Below are 14,273 nucleotides of genomic sequence, written 5' to 3'. Positions count from 1 at the left end.
CCTCTGCACCCCAGGGATCACTGGTGGGGAGCTCCTCTACCCTGAAATCCCCCCCAAAGAGCCCCTTATCCCTAGGCCAACTCCCTTGGGGGGGCTTTCTCCCAGCAAAAGGACTGGGGTGTGCTGGAGCCCCCCTTGCTGCAGCTGTGTGAGGAGGGGGGAGGGAGGTAAGGGCACAGGAAGCTCCTTGGCCACCCCATACATGTGGGGCAGCCCCATGGGGGTCTCTCTACCAGCACGGGGGGAGAGGATGACTGGCCCAAGCGGCCCCAGAGAAGTCCACACACACCCCGTTTATTGGGGGGCCGGAGCCGCCTCCTTGACGCGTCCGTGTCTGCTCCCACAGCGCTCCGAGCAGGACCACCGGCCCCTGCCTTCCCCCCTCTGAGTCCAGCTCACTGCCCCATCATGCAGGCCATCTTGCAGGCCACGGCTGAGATGAGGGCGGCCCCACGCCCACTGCCTTCCTCCGACTGGATGAAGGTGATGTCGCAGCCGGGCGTCAGCTGCCGCACCGTGGCGTGGAAGTGGTCCTTGAAGCTGGGGAGTGGGAAACAGGGGGTCACAAATGGAGTCAAGGTTTGGGGGATGAAGGGAGAGGATAGGGCTGTCACTGGGGCCTGGGGATCCCCACCTGGGATGGAGCTTGTAGACGGAGCCGTCGACGCCGACTGTGATCTTGAGGGTGTCCTGGCTGCGGCTCTCCCGCATGCGGTTGATGACACCAGCCAGCCCGGCTGAGCACATCTGGGCAGCCCGGGTGGACACGCTCTCGCACACCTGGCGCACGATCTCACAGTCTGTCCGTGACGGCAGCAGCTCAAAGGCCGACAGGATGTTGTAGATCTGCTTGCGGTCATCAGAATCACTGGGGTGGGGGGAGAAAAGGGGCTCAGCAAGGGCTGAAGGGTGGGGACCCTGCGTGAGGCAGCTGGAGATGGATGGGGGAGTGATGGGATGGGGGATCCTCACACAGGACAGCTGTATGGGGTCCCAGGATGGGGAACCCCAGCTGGGTCAGTCAGAGCAGGTTGATGTGGAGTGATGGCATGGAGGACCCCAATATAGGGCTGATGTGGGGTGATGGGACAGAGGGACCTAGAAGTGGGTCCCCCTAATGTGGGGTGATGGGACATGGGGACCCCAATATTGGACAGAGCAGGCAGGTACAGAGTGATGGGATCATGATGGGCCCATGACAGGGGACACTGCGGTTTGGGTGGCACAACACAGGGACTCCAAGATGGACAGTCAGAGTAGACTGGTGTGGGCTAACAGGATAAAGGACCCCAAAATGAGGCAGTCAAAGCAGACTGGTGTGGGATGATGGAACAGGGGGATCCCCCTGTGGGACAGCCCAGTGCAGAGCAGGAGCACAGACTCCTCAGTATGCCTGTACCAGTGTGGAGTGAGAGCACAGACCTCCCAGTGCGATGCATCCTGCAGGCAGGTTTGGGGGTGCCACCCCCAGCCTCGTACCTCTCAATCTGGGACATGAAGCGGGTCTCAAAGGTCCCGCGAGTCTTGAGCTTCTCAGAGGCCTCCCCATTGAAGAGCAGGTTCTCATCCACCAGCTTCAGCAGCACCAGCCGCACGATCTCCCCCATGTACTTCCCCCCAATGATCTTCTCGTACCTGCGGGGGGGCATAGGCCAGGGGGCGGCATCAGAGCTGGGATTTGAAGGGTCACCTCCCACAGCACTCCCTCTTTCCTTCCCCTCCTCCTTGCTGGATGTGTTCCTGTGCATGGGCATAGCCCAGGGCAAAGGATGCCCGTGCTGGGGCTGAGCCCAGCGTGGCACAGGGGACCGGGGGGGGGACGCCCAGAGGAACTGGATCTCTCCTATTCCTTACAGTTGCTGACCGGGGTTAAGTGAGGTCTCGTCCACCACGCGGTCGTACTCCAGGAGGAACTCGTCCAGCTCCCCGGAGGCACCAAAGGCCCCCCACTCCGTGTTCACGCACATCCGCCCCTCGTCGCCCTCCACCAGCTCCACGTTGTGCATCTCCTCCATGTAGCAGGCGTTACAGCCCGTCCCTGCCGGGAACTGGGGATGGCTCTGGGCGGCGAGGGGGACAGCAGTGACACCCCCCCCACCACAGCCCTCCCCTCCCGACTGGGATAAAACTGGGGTAGTGTTGTGGAGCAATGGGGAAGGACTGGAGGGGGTCCAGATGTGCTGGGGCAGGGGTTGGGACCCATATGGAGCCCAAGGGATGTTCCCCAACGTGGTGACTGGCACCATGGTATACAACTACTTCAAGGGTGGCTCCAGGACATGGGGAAAGGGTTTTAGACTAAAAGAGGGGAGATTTAGATTGGATACCGGGAAGAAATCCTTCCCTGTGAGGGTGGTAGGGACTAACACAGGCCAGAGCCACCAACAGCCTGAGGGCAGGGCAGCCCTGTTATGATGACCTCCCCCTTTCTACTCCCAAAGTGCCCCAACCATGCTGGGGCCAGGCAATGCCATCAGGTGTCCCAACCACCAGACACCTCAGCAGAGTGCCACTGCCACCCCTCTGTCATTGGAGTGTCTTCCCAAAAGGACGGGGGATGGGCAGCAGGGGAGCAGGCCCATGAGACCGTTCCCTGTGCAGCCACGTGTCCCTGTAGAAGGGGCATCTTACCCACAATCATCCCAACCTCACACCGGTGATCTTCGTAGTAGCAGGAGATCATCGTGGCCACCGTGTCATTCACCATTGCCACCACGTCCATCTCGAAGTCCTGGGGACAGGGACCATTGTGGGCTCATGGGGGGGTCAGGCTGTCCCACACCAGGCAGGTTTGGGGTGGACAGTCCCCAAGGGTGGGGACCTGGGCACGTGTCATGCACACATGTGCGCACAGACACGGAACAGCCCTGCCCAGAGACACACTTGGCTCCAGCAGCCCCACTGTGGGGACAGCTGCGCTCCAGTGGTCCCTTCCTGGGGACACACCGGGCTCCAGTGGCCCTGCTGCAGGCACAGCCAGGCCGCAGTGAGCCCCTGGCAGGGACAGCCCAGGGTGCCAGGGTGTCCACGCCGTGGCGGCACCGGCACGGTCTGATCCTCTCACCCCTCGCCGTTTGATGGCATCCCTCAGCAGCCCCACCACGTTGTTCCCTTCTGCGCCAGAGGCTTTGAAGCCCTTGGTCCAGTTCAGGAGGATGCCCTGGAATGGGGGTCAGACCGAAATGGGGCTGTGGGTGTAGGTGAGGCTTGGGGATCCCTAAACCCTCGTGCTGCCCGGACACCTCCTCACCTTGTCGATGTCCTCATGCCGCACAGGGAAGGAGAAGGTGAAGCCCAGGGGCAGCTTTTTGTGCTTCATCTGGTGCTTGTCCAGGAAATCAGAGATGCACTCGGAGATGTAGTCAAAGAGCTGGAAGACAGGAGGTCCAGCCTTTCCCAAGGGATGTCCCCACCCTCCCAGTACCCTTGGACAAATGCTGTCCCCCACTATGGGTTCCCCAGGCTTGGACACCCCCAGCTTCTGCTGGCTGGACGGGTGTGTCCCCTCAAGCGTTCCCACTGAAACACGCACAATGAAAGGGACTGGGAAGGGAAGGGATGGGATGCCCTCCCTGTGTGCTCCACTGACCATCTCAGCCGTCCCAGTCATGGCATCCTCCGGGATGGAATACATCTGGTGCTTCGTCTTCACCTTCCACTGCCCCTCCTCCCCCTCGCCCACCTTCACCAGCATCACACGGAAATTGGTGCCGCCCAGGTCCAGTGACAGGAAATCTCCCACCTCTGCAAAGCCAGGGAGAGGGCGAGAAGGTGATGGGCTCTTGGCAGGCTCAGCCTTCCACATGGAGCTTGCTGGGCTGTGAGGAAGGGGTGACACACAAGGGACTGGGAGTGATGCCGTACCAGAGCCCTCAGGGGTGGAGCGCACATAGGTGGGCAGCATTTTGACAGAGGCTTCCTCATGTGTCTCCAGCTTGAGCCCTCGGTCCATCTCCTTCTGCATCCGGTACATCACCTTCTTCAGGTCCTCCTCCTTCAGACGGAACTCCGACAGGATCTGCTCCACCTGCACACAGCACAGCATCAGCCAGGGGCCAGGGATTTGGGATGCAAGGGGCCTGAACTGCAAGAAGTTCAGGAAACTTCAAGTTTCCCTTCCCCCAGCCCTGTTTTCCCCATTGGCATGTGGCCACCCTGAAATGACTTATCCTATCACTCTGCTATTCTCCTCCCACTGAACAGGGACACCAGGGAACCCACAGGACCCTCACAGGGCACCGAGCCCCCTTCTGGTGCTGCCTGCAGGACGCCACGCTCAGCTCTGGTGTCCCTGGGGACCAGGGCTGGCACTGGGCTTCTGCCATCCCTGTCACCCAGCTGAATTTTTTGGATGGCTGTGTAGAAGCCGGCACCATTCCAGCAGCAACCTGGGACATCCCATCCTGATGAATCCCAAAGTCATTCCCAGCAAGGAGTGCTTCTGGCCGTGCCATTGAGAAGCACAGCATCTCCCACCAAGGATATGGGATTTTTTCACGATGAAGATGCTGGTGTGTCTTCCTTGTTCCCCTGGGAGCATCCCTCTCCCTGCATCCCACCGGGAACTGTGGGTACCATTTTTCACCCATCAAATGTGCGGCTAACACAGGGCAGAGGGCAGGCAGGCAGGAATATTCTTGGGGATTGCTGCCTCGTCTCGCTGCCAGGGAGAGCCGCAGGGCCCACTCCAGGGAAGCACCTGGCAAGCAGGATCCGTGTTTATCCTTTCCGTAGCAACCCCGGGCTCGGCGCAGCCTCCATTAGGCGGCAGGGCTGGGGCCAGGTGCCCCGGCTGTCAGATGGAGCTGCAGCAGGCAGCATTAGGGCTCATTAGTCACCGGCCTCCGGCTAGGCTCCAGTGCTCCTCCCGGTACACAGATGTTTGCCTCGAGTCGGCTGCGGTTTCGTGGCAGGTTTTGGGGTAGGGGGGTCAGGAAATCGTTTGGGGTGTGGTTTGGAGCATCCCAACCCTGGCGGCACGCCTTGCCGTGGCTCAGTCCAGCTGCCCTCCATCCTGGCACATCACCAGGCCCCCAGTGCAGCACGGACAGCCCCGGAATGGGGCTGGGCACCCAGGGCAGCATTGTGGTGAGGTTTGCCCTGATCCTGAGGGTGTTTGGCCCAGAGCAATTGGAAAAATCCTGCCAGGAAAGCATGGAGCTGGATCTGATCATCTCTCCTGGGTTGTTGGCTGAAGGTATTCAGTGCTAATCCATCCCATGGCACCACTTGGCATGGGAACCCCAGATCTGCCACGGCCGGAGGGTCCCCATCCCAAGGCTGGCACCCAGGAGTCCAAATTTTATTTCTCCAGTGTTTTTTCCACCTCAACACCACACGTCCCTACTCGTCTCTTCACACGCCTTGAAAAGAATGGGTTTGGCCCTTCCCTGGCAGGATTTGGGTCTTCCCACATGATGTTATCTGGCTCTCAGCTTCCCATGGAAATGGTGTGCTCCAATGCATCCCACAAAAGGCATGGAGCTGGGAACCATGTGGCTGCTGGCTGCAGTGGCCAGTGACACCCATCTCTGCTGGTCCAGCATGTGATGAGTCCCCTCAGTGTCCCCTCGGTGTCCCCTTGGCGTCCCAGTTGGCAGCAGGGGATGCTGCCATGACCCCATGAGCTCAATCCATCTGGGAGAGGATGCTTCCGACAAAGAGCTGGGTTTTGGCTGGGGATGAGCCCTGTGCCATCCTGCTGGGTGCCTCAGTGACAACGGTGACAGCCATCTGAAGGAGGTGACAGGCCCCATCTCATCCTGGGTGGCTGCAAGATGCCCAGGGCAATGTTGGGATGCAGAATGTCCCACAAATGCTCCCAACTCCATCAGAGCCCTCAGTGCTGTAGGGCCTGTGCTGTGCTGGGGGGTGACCTCAGGGATGGGGACCCCCAGGGCTGCCCCTGGGCTGCCCAGGAGCTGCTGTCCTCACCACCAGCCATCCTCTGGGCTGTCTCTGCTGGAACCTTGGGAGGTGCTGGGGGCACCTGGCCACCCACGCCAAGGAAGGCTGGAACCTCAGTGAGGGTCTGCACTCTTCCCCACACCCACTGGGCCTCCCCCCCCGGCCCCCCACCATTGCCCTGCAGCAGCCTCACCTTCTCCTTCCTACTGCTCTCCATCCTGGCTCGGTGATCCAGCATGGGGGCAGGTGCGGGGTGGGGTGGGCTGCGGGCCAAGCCGTGCCCCCCTCAGCCCCTGTGTCCCCACCGTGGTGCCTGGCCTGGGGGAGCCCCTGCCCTGTCCTGGAGGCTGTCCGGCGGGCGCTGGGCTGCTCCGTGCCTCGCTGCACACGCGGATGCTCCACTTTCGCTGCGTTATCTCATCGGCCGGCCCAGCGCGGCACCCACCGAGGGAGTCCCGGTAGCCGCGGGCCTCAAGCGGAGGGGCGGGGAGCGGGGCCTGGGGCCCCGGTGGGGTCAGCCCTGTCTCCCCACATCCTTTGCTCCGGTGGGGTTCCGCTCACGCTCTCCCGCTCGCTTCCTTAACGTGTCAGTCAATCCCCGGGGCGGGGGTCCCAGCCCGGCGCGGTGGGCTCCGGAGACCCCCGGTGTGCTGGCCACGCTCGGCCAGGACCCTCCCTGGTGTGCTGGCCAGGCTCGGCCAGGACCCTCCCCGCGGAGCACCACGCCCCGGGTCACCCGTGTCCCCGTTGTCACGCCAACGGCTCGATGGTGGCGGCAAGCACTCCAGCGGCCGGCTTGGCAACCGGCACGCTCCCATGGCGACCGCGGGCACGGCACGGCCGGCAGACATCCGCCGAGGGGCGAGGGCGGCGGGGCAGCGCCGCGAGCCTCCGCGAGGGGAGAGGATCCACACCGGGCGCCGCCGGGACCGGGGGTGGGTGCCGGATTTGAGGAGGGGGGATGCGGAACCCCCACGTCACACAGCTGGTGTCACGCAAACTGGGGACTGTGGAGATGCAAATGGGATGGATGGATGGACCCCGAAAGCTCCTGGTGCTGCTCCGGGGAAGCCTCTACCCAGACACCCCGGGAAGCCCGGACGGGCGCCGGGGTGGCAGCCCCCGGGGGGCCGCGGGGGCTCTGGGGAGGGCACAGGGGTGGCAGAGCAGGGCCAAGGGGACGCAGTGTCACCCCACAGCACCCCACTGAGGGCCCTGGCAGCCCACCCTGAGGGGTCCCCACACCGCGGAGGGGTCCGAAACCCTCGGGAGGTTCAGCCTCTGCCCCCCACCATGGAGGGGCCAGAGCCGCCCCATGGAAGGGTCCCCACTTCCCGGGGCGGCCCCAGCACCCGGGGGAGGCTGCTCCCCCTTCTCAGAGAGGGTCACCACGCCGCAGGGACCGGACCCCGCACAGGGGACCCCCGCCCCACGGAGCCGAACAGGCCCCGCTCCACGGCGGGACCCCGCCCCACGGCGGGACCCCGCCCCACGGCGCCGAACAGGCCCCGCCCCACGGCGGGACCTCTCCCCACAGCGGGACCCCGCCCCACAGCGGGACCCCGCCCCACAGCGGGACCCCGCCCCACAGCGGGACCCCGCCCCACGGAGCAGAACAGGCCCCGCCCCCGCGCCCCCGCCGGGCACAGCGCCCCCTGCTGGCCGCCTCGGGGAACAAGCTCCGCCCCACGACGCCAGCGCAGCGCTGATTGGCCGCCCGGCTGACGCAGGAGAGCGGGGAAGCGGGCGCCGATTGGTCAGAAGGTTGAGGGGGCGGAGCGATCTTGGCGCGTGCGCTGGGCAGGAGGCGTCCCGTGGCAGCTCCGGCACTTCCGGCCGCTGTGTTCCACTTCCGGGTCGCGCCCATCGTCGCTCGGCCGCCGCCTGCGCTGAGCCGTGACCGCAGCGTCGGTACCGGGGCGGGCCGGGGCCGCGCGGGGCTGGCTGGGCTTACTGGGGGCCGAGGGCTGGCTTGCAGTGGGTTGTACTGGGGAGTGGCCACGTTACACTGGGTGGAGGGGCTGGGTTATACTGGGGTGGGTTTTACTGGGTTTTACTGGGCTAGGTTTTAATGGGTTATACTGGGTTATACTGGGGTGGGTTTTGCTGGATTATACTGGTCTGGGTGCTGGGTTATACTTGGCTGGGTCTTACTGGGTTATACTGGGGTGAGTTATACTGGATTATACTGGGGTGAGTGCTGGGCTATACTGGGCTGGGTTCTGAGTTTTACTGGGCCAGCTGAGGGCAGGGGCTGGCTCGGCCGGGCCGGGCCAGGATGAGGAGTCAGGCGGGGCTCCGGGCAGGGGGCTCCAGGCAGGGGGTTCCAGCTGGCTGCGGCGGGAGGAGGGTTTGGGGGAGCCCCAGGCTCGGGGGTAGCCCGGGGGTGTCCTGGCCCCTGCGTGGCCCCAGCCCCAAGCCCCCCTTTCCCCCAGGCCCACGGAGCCGCCGCCATGAGGCTCTACAGCCTAAGTGTCCTTTACAAAGGTGACCCCAAAGTGCACTTGCTCAAAGCTGCCTACGATGTGTCCACCTTCAACTTCTTCCAGAGATCCAGGTGGGTGCGGGTGCTGGAGCCTCTGGGGGGATTGCTCCTGTGTGCTGGCTCAGGTAGGACCTCGGGGAGGGGAGGCAGAAGTTTTTGGGAGGTTTTCTGCCCCACTGGGGCTGCAGTGAGAGGCTTTTCCTAAGGGGGAAGAGCCCCAGAGCTTCTCCTGAGGAGCTGGGACCTGCTGCAGCCCTCAGAGTGAGGGATCAGCCTCAGGAGTGCAGTGAAACTCCTGGAGCCGCAGCCGGAGCGGGGCAGGCTTGGCTCCACAGTGCAGCCAGGTGGGCTCAGGGAATGCCCTGGCAGTGGGGTCAGCTCTTCCCAGCCCACAGAACCCTGCTCAGGTTACCCCAGTGCCTTCAGGTGAGCTGGCTGAGCCCTGGTGCCAGTCCAGGCTCCTGGTGTCCCACTGCGGGCACAGGGGGATCGGGGAGCTGCAGCAGCTCCTGACATCCTCCTGGAGCTGTGGAACGAAGCAGGAACAGCTCTGGAATAGGTTGTTGTTGCTTCGAAGGGTGGGGGAGTTAGGAAATTCCTCTGGGACCCCAAACTTTCCCTGCCAAGGTTTTATGGAGCCTCAGGCACATTTGGCTCTGTAATTCCAGGGGAAAGGCTGAAGTAAGACTGTCTAAAAAAGCTCTTTCCCAGCCAGATGTGCGAGTAGCACCAGCTCCAGCCCTAGAACATGCTGTAGCTGCAGCTCTTCTTTTCCCAAATCCCCAGAAATGCCCCGTGTGGTCATGCTGTGGGCTCCCCCCACGGCAGGCTGCGTCTGTGCCTGAGGAGAGCTCTGGGTTTTCGGGAGGAGCAGGGTGGTCTGTGCGTGTTCCCAGGGTTTGGTGCTTGTCCCGGGTTTTTTCACCGGAGATGCTTGGCCCAGGTGTGATGTTCAAGGTGTGTTTGGGTTGAGGGCTGGGTCTGGGATAACCTGCTGGGCAGGAGCACAGGGCTGGGCTGTGCCAGTGCCTGCTGAACACCTGCCAAGGAATTTGGCAGAGTGAGGTACTGAGTGCCCAGTTCCTTCTGGAATACTGGGAAATAAAACCAGTATTCCCAATGGAGGAGCAGTCCTTGAAGATCTAACTGGCACATGGTTGGACTCAGTGATGTTAAATGTTTTCTCCGTGGTCTGTATGAAGCCCTGGGGTCATGGAGGGGGGCTGGGGCTGGCAGCAGGTCCCTCCTCTTGGGGGGAGGTGTCCGTGCTCCCTCTCTGACGAAGCAAGGGTGTTCAGGATGCTCAGGAATCCTTGGGCTGGACCTTTCCCTGCAGTGCAGAGTCTCCGTGGAGCTTGTGTCCAGGCTGGGAGCAGTGCACACCTCTCTAAGGGTTGTAAACTGAGAGGCAGTTTCCCCTCTGGAATTGCTTCCAGCAGCGGGAGACTGTCAGAAAACCACAGTCTGTGCCACACCAGTGTCTGTGTCCAGGGACATTTCCTTGGCACCTCCCAAGTAGGAGCTGTCCCACTCCCTGGTGTTTGAGCTCTGTAACCTGATCCCTGATAAAATATCCCTTCCTGGGATTTTTCAGCTGAATTGGGGAATGTGTTGCCTCACATTGGCTGATCCCAGCATGCCCAGGATGTGGTGTTCTGGAAACAGGTTTATTTGACTGCTGCTCATTATTTTTGGCCTCTTTTCCTTTGCTGTGGGGTGACGAGGGCTCGCTGAGGAGGCTGTTGGACAGGCCTGAGCCTGGGCTCAGGAATGTGTTCCAAATTAGAGCCAGTCTGGCTTAAGGATGCTCTTTAGCTTTGACTCACAGTGGTGGCTGGCTGCCTGGGGGGAGTCAAACACCCAAATCATTCCATGATTCCATGATGCAGCTGGTCCCCAGGTGCTGGCCAGGCAGAGCCAGGTTCAGTGGCATTTTTGCTTTCTGCTAAATGCCCAAAAAGCTAGTTCAGCCCAAGGACACACCAGTCTGTCACTGCAGCTGGAGGGCTCTGGGTGCTCCCCTGGAGCCTGGAGGTGTCCGTTTGGGGGTTGCCACTCCTCGGAGGCTCAGGGTCCAGGTGGGGGGAGGGTTTGTTGGCCCGGTGCAGCGGGGGCTGTGGCACAGCTGGGTCCCCAGCATGTCCCCAGCCCGCGCCGTGTCCCCGCAGCGTGCAGGAGTTCATGACGTTCACGAGCCAGCTGATTGCGGAGCGCTCGGCGCTGGGCAGCAGGGCCTCCGTCAAGGAGCAAGGTGAGAGCTTCCCCTGGCCCCACTCTGGGGAAAGTCACCCCAAAACAGAGCCTGGGGGGGCAGCGCTGGTGGTGGGAGCTGCTGGGATGGGTGTGAGCCCGGCACAGCGTGGCAGAGGTTCTCAGGGGACCTGCAGAGGTTCTCAGGGGCCTGCAGAGGTTCTTTGGGACCTGCAGAGGTTCTCGGGGGTCTGCTCCAGTGCCTGCGCTCTCCCTGGCTTCCTTGGGACCCCTGGAGCTCTGGGGTTGCAGCCCCCCCAGCTCCCCAGCCCACCCCACTGCAGGGTGGCTGTGCCAGCTTTGCCATGCAAGTCCAGGCTCCACATCCCAAATTCCCACCTCATTGCAGCCTCCCTGTCCTGCTCCACGTGCCTCTGGAGCCCCAGGACTTGTGGGATTGGCTGCTGGAGCCTCTTTAATGGCACCCCAGCCTTGTTATTAGTTAAAATCGGGCTGAGCTCTTCCCCCACTGGTTTTTATTTACTTCCACCTACCATGGGATGTCAGTTTTGTGTCCCACACTGTGGGACACGTGAGCCCTTTGGCTGAGCCCCAGATTTTGAGCCCTTCCTCCTTTCCTAAGGAAGCAATGAAGAATGCAGGTGCTGATGGCACCATCCAGGGTGGTTTGGGGGAAGCTGTGGGGGCTGGCTGGAGGGGGGTGGGTGCTGGGGAGGGCTCAGGGCGTTTGCTGCCCCTCTGACAGGAGTTTCCTTGGCAGACTACCTGTGCCACGTGTACGTCCGGAGTGACGGGCTGGCTGGAGTGGTGATTGCAGACAACGAATATCCCCAGCGGGTTTGTTTCACCTTGCTGGACAAGGTGAGGGCTCCTCCAGCCTGGCACACGCCGGGCTTTTGGACACTCAGGGCTGGCCACCTCGGCCTTTGCCAAGTCTGTCTGTTCATGTCTCCTCCTGGGGCTTCAGCCCATTCCCCAGCTCCGTTCCTGTCTCTGGACACACTCCAGCCCCTCGGCGTCCATCTTGCCATGAAGGGCCCAGAAGTGGACACTCAAGGGCCCTTAGCAGTGCCAGCACAGAGGATGGTCACTGCCCTGGACCTGTGGCCACGCTGTGGCTGCTACAGGCCAGGGGCCACCTAGGCATACCTGGGCTCATGTCCAGCCCCTGGCACCAGCACCTCCAGGTCCTTCTCCACTGGCAGTTTTCCAGCCAGGGAGGCAAGCCTGGAGAAGAGAAGGCTCCAGGGAGACCCCAAACCCCCTTCCAGTACCTAAAGGGGCTCCAAGAGAGCTGGAGAGGGACTTGGGACAAGGGGGAATGGCTTCCCACTGCCAGAGGGCAGGGTTAGATGGGATATGGGGAAGAAGCCCTTCCCTGTATGGTGGTAGGGACTAACACAGATTTCCCAAAGAAGCTGTGGCTGCCCCATCCCTGGAAGTGTTCAAGGCCAGTTTGGACAGGGCTTGGAACAGCCTGGTCCAGTGGGAGGTGTCCCTGACCATGGCAGGGCTGTGGATGAGCTGTAAGGTCCCTTCCCAAGAATCTCCAGATCTCTGATTTTGATGAGCAAAGCCCTTCCAGCCATTGTGGCCCCACAGCTGTGGCTCCTGGGTGGTAACTACTGCTTCCTCACCTGGCAGGTGCTGGATGAGTTCTCCAGGCAGGTCAGCAAGATGGACTGGCCTTCAGGGTCACCTGCCACCATCAGCTACTCTGCCTTGGATGGATACCTCAGCAAATACCAGGTACAGAGCCCCGGGACCCTGCAGGGCACCAGGACAGAGGGTTCCTGTGTTCCCTGCAGCCCTGAAAATGGCAGGGGAGATATCTGGGCAGCACTGGCACATGCTGGGACCCCGGTGCACCCCCTGGTGTCCCTGTGGTGGTGCCAGCACCATTTCCATGTTGTTTCTCCCCAGAACCCCCGTGATGCTGACCCGATGACCCGAGTGCAGGCAGAGCTGGACGAGACCAAAATCATCCTGGTGAGGCTGCAGGGCTGGATGCTCGTGCCTGCACAAGCCAGTGGGGACCCTGGGGCACGTTGTGGGGCAGGGTAGAGTCACCCCAGGCCATTCCCCAGAGACCTCCCTGAGGTGGGAGCTTCCTTTCCTCTTCCTCTTTTTGTCTTGCCCCCTTTTTTCTCCTTGGGCTTTTCCCAGCTGGCCGGACACTAGCCCCAGGGCTCTGACCCCTCCTCCACATGCCAGTCTCCTCCCTGCCTGGTGACCTCCTCTCTGTTCCTGCCCAAGTTCCCATCTCCCTTGGGGCTGCAGGGCTGGGGGGACTGCAGGAAGGTGGCAGGAGGGTGGTGGCACCTCCATCCTATGCTGAAGGGGCTCAGCACACCTTTCTCTGGCAGCACAACACCATGGAATCACTCCTGGAGCGTGGGGAGAAGCTGGATGACCTGGTCTCCAAATCGGAGGTGCTGGGGGCACAATCCAAAGCCTTCTACAAAACGGTGGGTGTGAGGATGACCCCCTCCTCGAGGGAGCTGGGGAGGGGTGCAGCGTCATCCTTAGGGGGCACAGCTCTTCGTGCCAGGCAGGGACCAGCCCTGTTCCCCCAGGAGAGGGGTGCAGAGAGCCTGGGTGCCCCAGCGGCAGCTGCAGAGCCCCCAGCCCCTCACTGGGGGTGTCCTGCACCCTGCCCTGGCCCATGGCCATCCCAGCTCCTGGCACCAGCTCCGGCCACACGGAAACGAGCCTCCGGGTCAACAACCTTTGTGCTTTGTCCTCTGGCAGGAGAGGGGCGGTGTGGGACTGCAGGTGGGTGGCCCTGGGACCCCCAAACCCTCAGGGAGCTTTACGGATGGTTTTCCTTCTCTTCTTAGGCCCGAAAGCAGAATTCCTGCTGTGAAATCATGTGACATGGAGCCCGGGTTCTCCGCCTCCGGACCACCAGCCCTTCACTCCCCCTCCACACCCACCCCAGGGCTGTTTCTGGGGCTGGGCCAGGGGTCCTCAGCCCCCTGGGCCGATGAGACTGTTGTCCACCTTGAGGGGACACCAAGGCTGGCACTGGGCCGGCACCCAGGGGGGTGGTCCGCACCGAAGGCCCCCCCCCCCCCCCTCGCTGTTCCTGGGACAGCTGGGACCAGGGGGCCCCCGGCCACACACTCCCCTGCCTTCACACTCCCTGGGAAGCCTGGAGGAGCCCCCCACTGCTGTCCGGGGGGCTGAGGGGGCAGGCAGAGCCCCCTGCTGCCATCCCAGGCAGCTTTTATGTATTTGTGTCCTAAGGGTGAGCTGGGGGGGTGGGAGAAGGGAAAAAGGTTTCTTGGGTGGGGGGGTGCTCTCTGCCTCCCTGGGCAGCTCCTCCCCACGCTGGGGAGCCCAGAGCTGTGTCCTGGTGCTGGGGGCGGGGGGGAGCTCACCAGCCTGCCCTGCACCTCAGAGCCCCTCCCCTGCTCCCACCAGCCAGGGTGGGGGGCTCAGCACCTGCCAGGGCCCAGCAGCCCTCACTGCCTCTTCTTCCTCCTCCTCCTCGGGAAGGGAAAAGTGGGCTCGGGCTGTACCTCGGGTTGTTTCCATGCCCTGGCTGCACCGGCCAGGGGGATAAAGTCGTCTTTAGCAGTTGCAGCCCTGTTCCCTCTCTGCGGCGTCCTGGGGTAGGATTTCATACAGACACGTCCTGGGCACACCTGTGGGGATGCGGCCTTCC

General features: G+C 62.5%; 2 protein-coding genes across 8 annotated transcripts; one reads left to right on the top strand and one right to left on the bottom strand.

The window, feature by feature from the left end:
* Positions 1 to 274: 274 nt before the first annotated feature.
* On the bottom strand, positions 275 to 6,180 carry GCK (glucokinase). Of its 4 annotated transcripts, XM_054000523.1 has the most exons (10): positions 6,101 to 6,180; positions 3,865 to 4,027; positions 3,590 to 3,744; positions 3,251 to 3,370; positions 3,065 to 3,160; positions 2,632 to 2,731; positions 1,855 to 2,038; positions 1,480 to 1,635; positions 635 to 868; positions 275 to 540 (listed from the first exon to the last, which is right to left on the bottom strand). In XM_054000523.1, the coding sequence occupies exons 1-10, from the start codon at positions 6,143 to 6,145 to the stop codon at positions 396 to 398; spliced, it is 1,398 nt and encodes a 465-aa protein (XP_053856498.1). In that variant the 5' UTR covers positions 6,146 to 6,180; the 3' UTR covers positions 275 to 395. The 4 variants fall into 4 exon arrangements, with proteins under 4 accessions (XP_053856498.1, XP_053856499.1, XP_053856500.1 ...); XM_054000524.1 differs by lacking the exon at positions 3,065 to 3,160; XM_054000525.1 differs by lacking the exons at positions 3,590 to 3,744; positions 6,101 to 6,180 and having other exon boundaries at positions 3,865 to 3,942.
* On the top strand, positions 6,144 to 14,191 carry YKT6 (YKT6 v-SNARE homolog). Of its 4 annotated transcripts, none has more exons than XM_054000528.1 (8): positions 6,144 to 6,842; positions 8,343 to 8,464; positions 10,561 to 10,643; positions 11,364 to 11,464; positions 12,248 to 12,352; positions 12,527 to 12,592; positions 12,970 to 13,071; positions 13,444 to 14,191. In XM_054000528.1, the coding sequence occupies exons 1-8, from the start codon at positions 6,144 to 6,146 to the stop codon at positions 13,477 to 13,479; spliced, it is 1,314 nt and encodes a 437-aa protein (XP_053856503.1). In that variant the 3' UTR covers positions 13,480 to 14,191. The 4 variants fall into 4 exon arrangements, with proteins under 4 accessions (XP_053856503.1, XP_053856505.1, XP_053856504.1 ...); XM_054000530.1 differs by lacking the exon at positions 6,144 to 6,842 and adding an exon at positions 7,665 to 7,814; XM_054000529.1 differs by lacking the exon at positions 6,144 to 6,842 and adding an exon at positions 7,666 to 7,818.
* Positions 14,192 to 14,273: the final 82 nt, after the last annotated feature.

Source organism: Vidua macroura, chromosome 28 (assembly GCF_024509145.1).
Source record: "Vidua macroura isolate BioBank_ID:100142 chromosome 28, ASM2450914v1, whole genome shotgun sequence".
In the NCBI taxonomy this organism is placed as follows: Eukaryota; Metazoa; Chordata; class Aves; order Passeriformes; family Viduidae; genus Vidua; species Vidua macroura.
The sequence above is the reverse complement of the archived record's forward strand: the minus strand, read 5'-3'. Positions and strand labels throughout refer to the sequence as shown.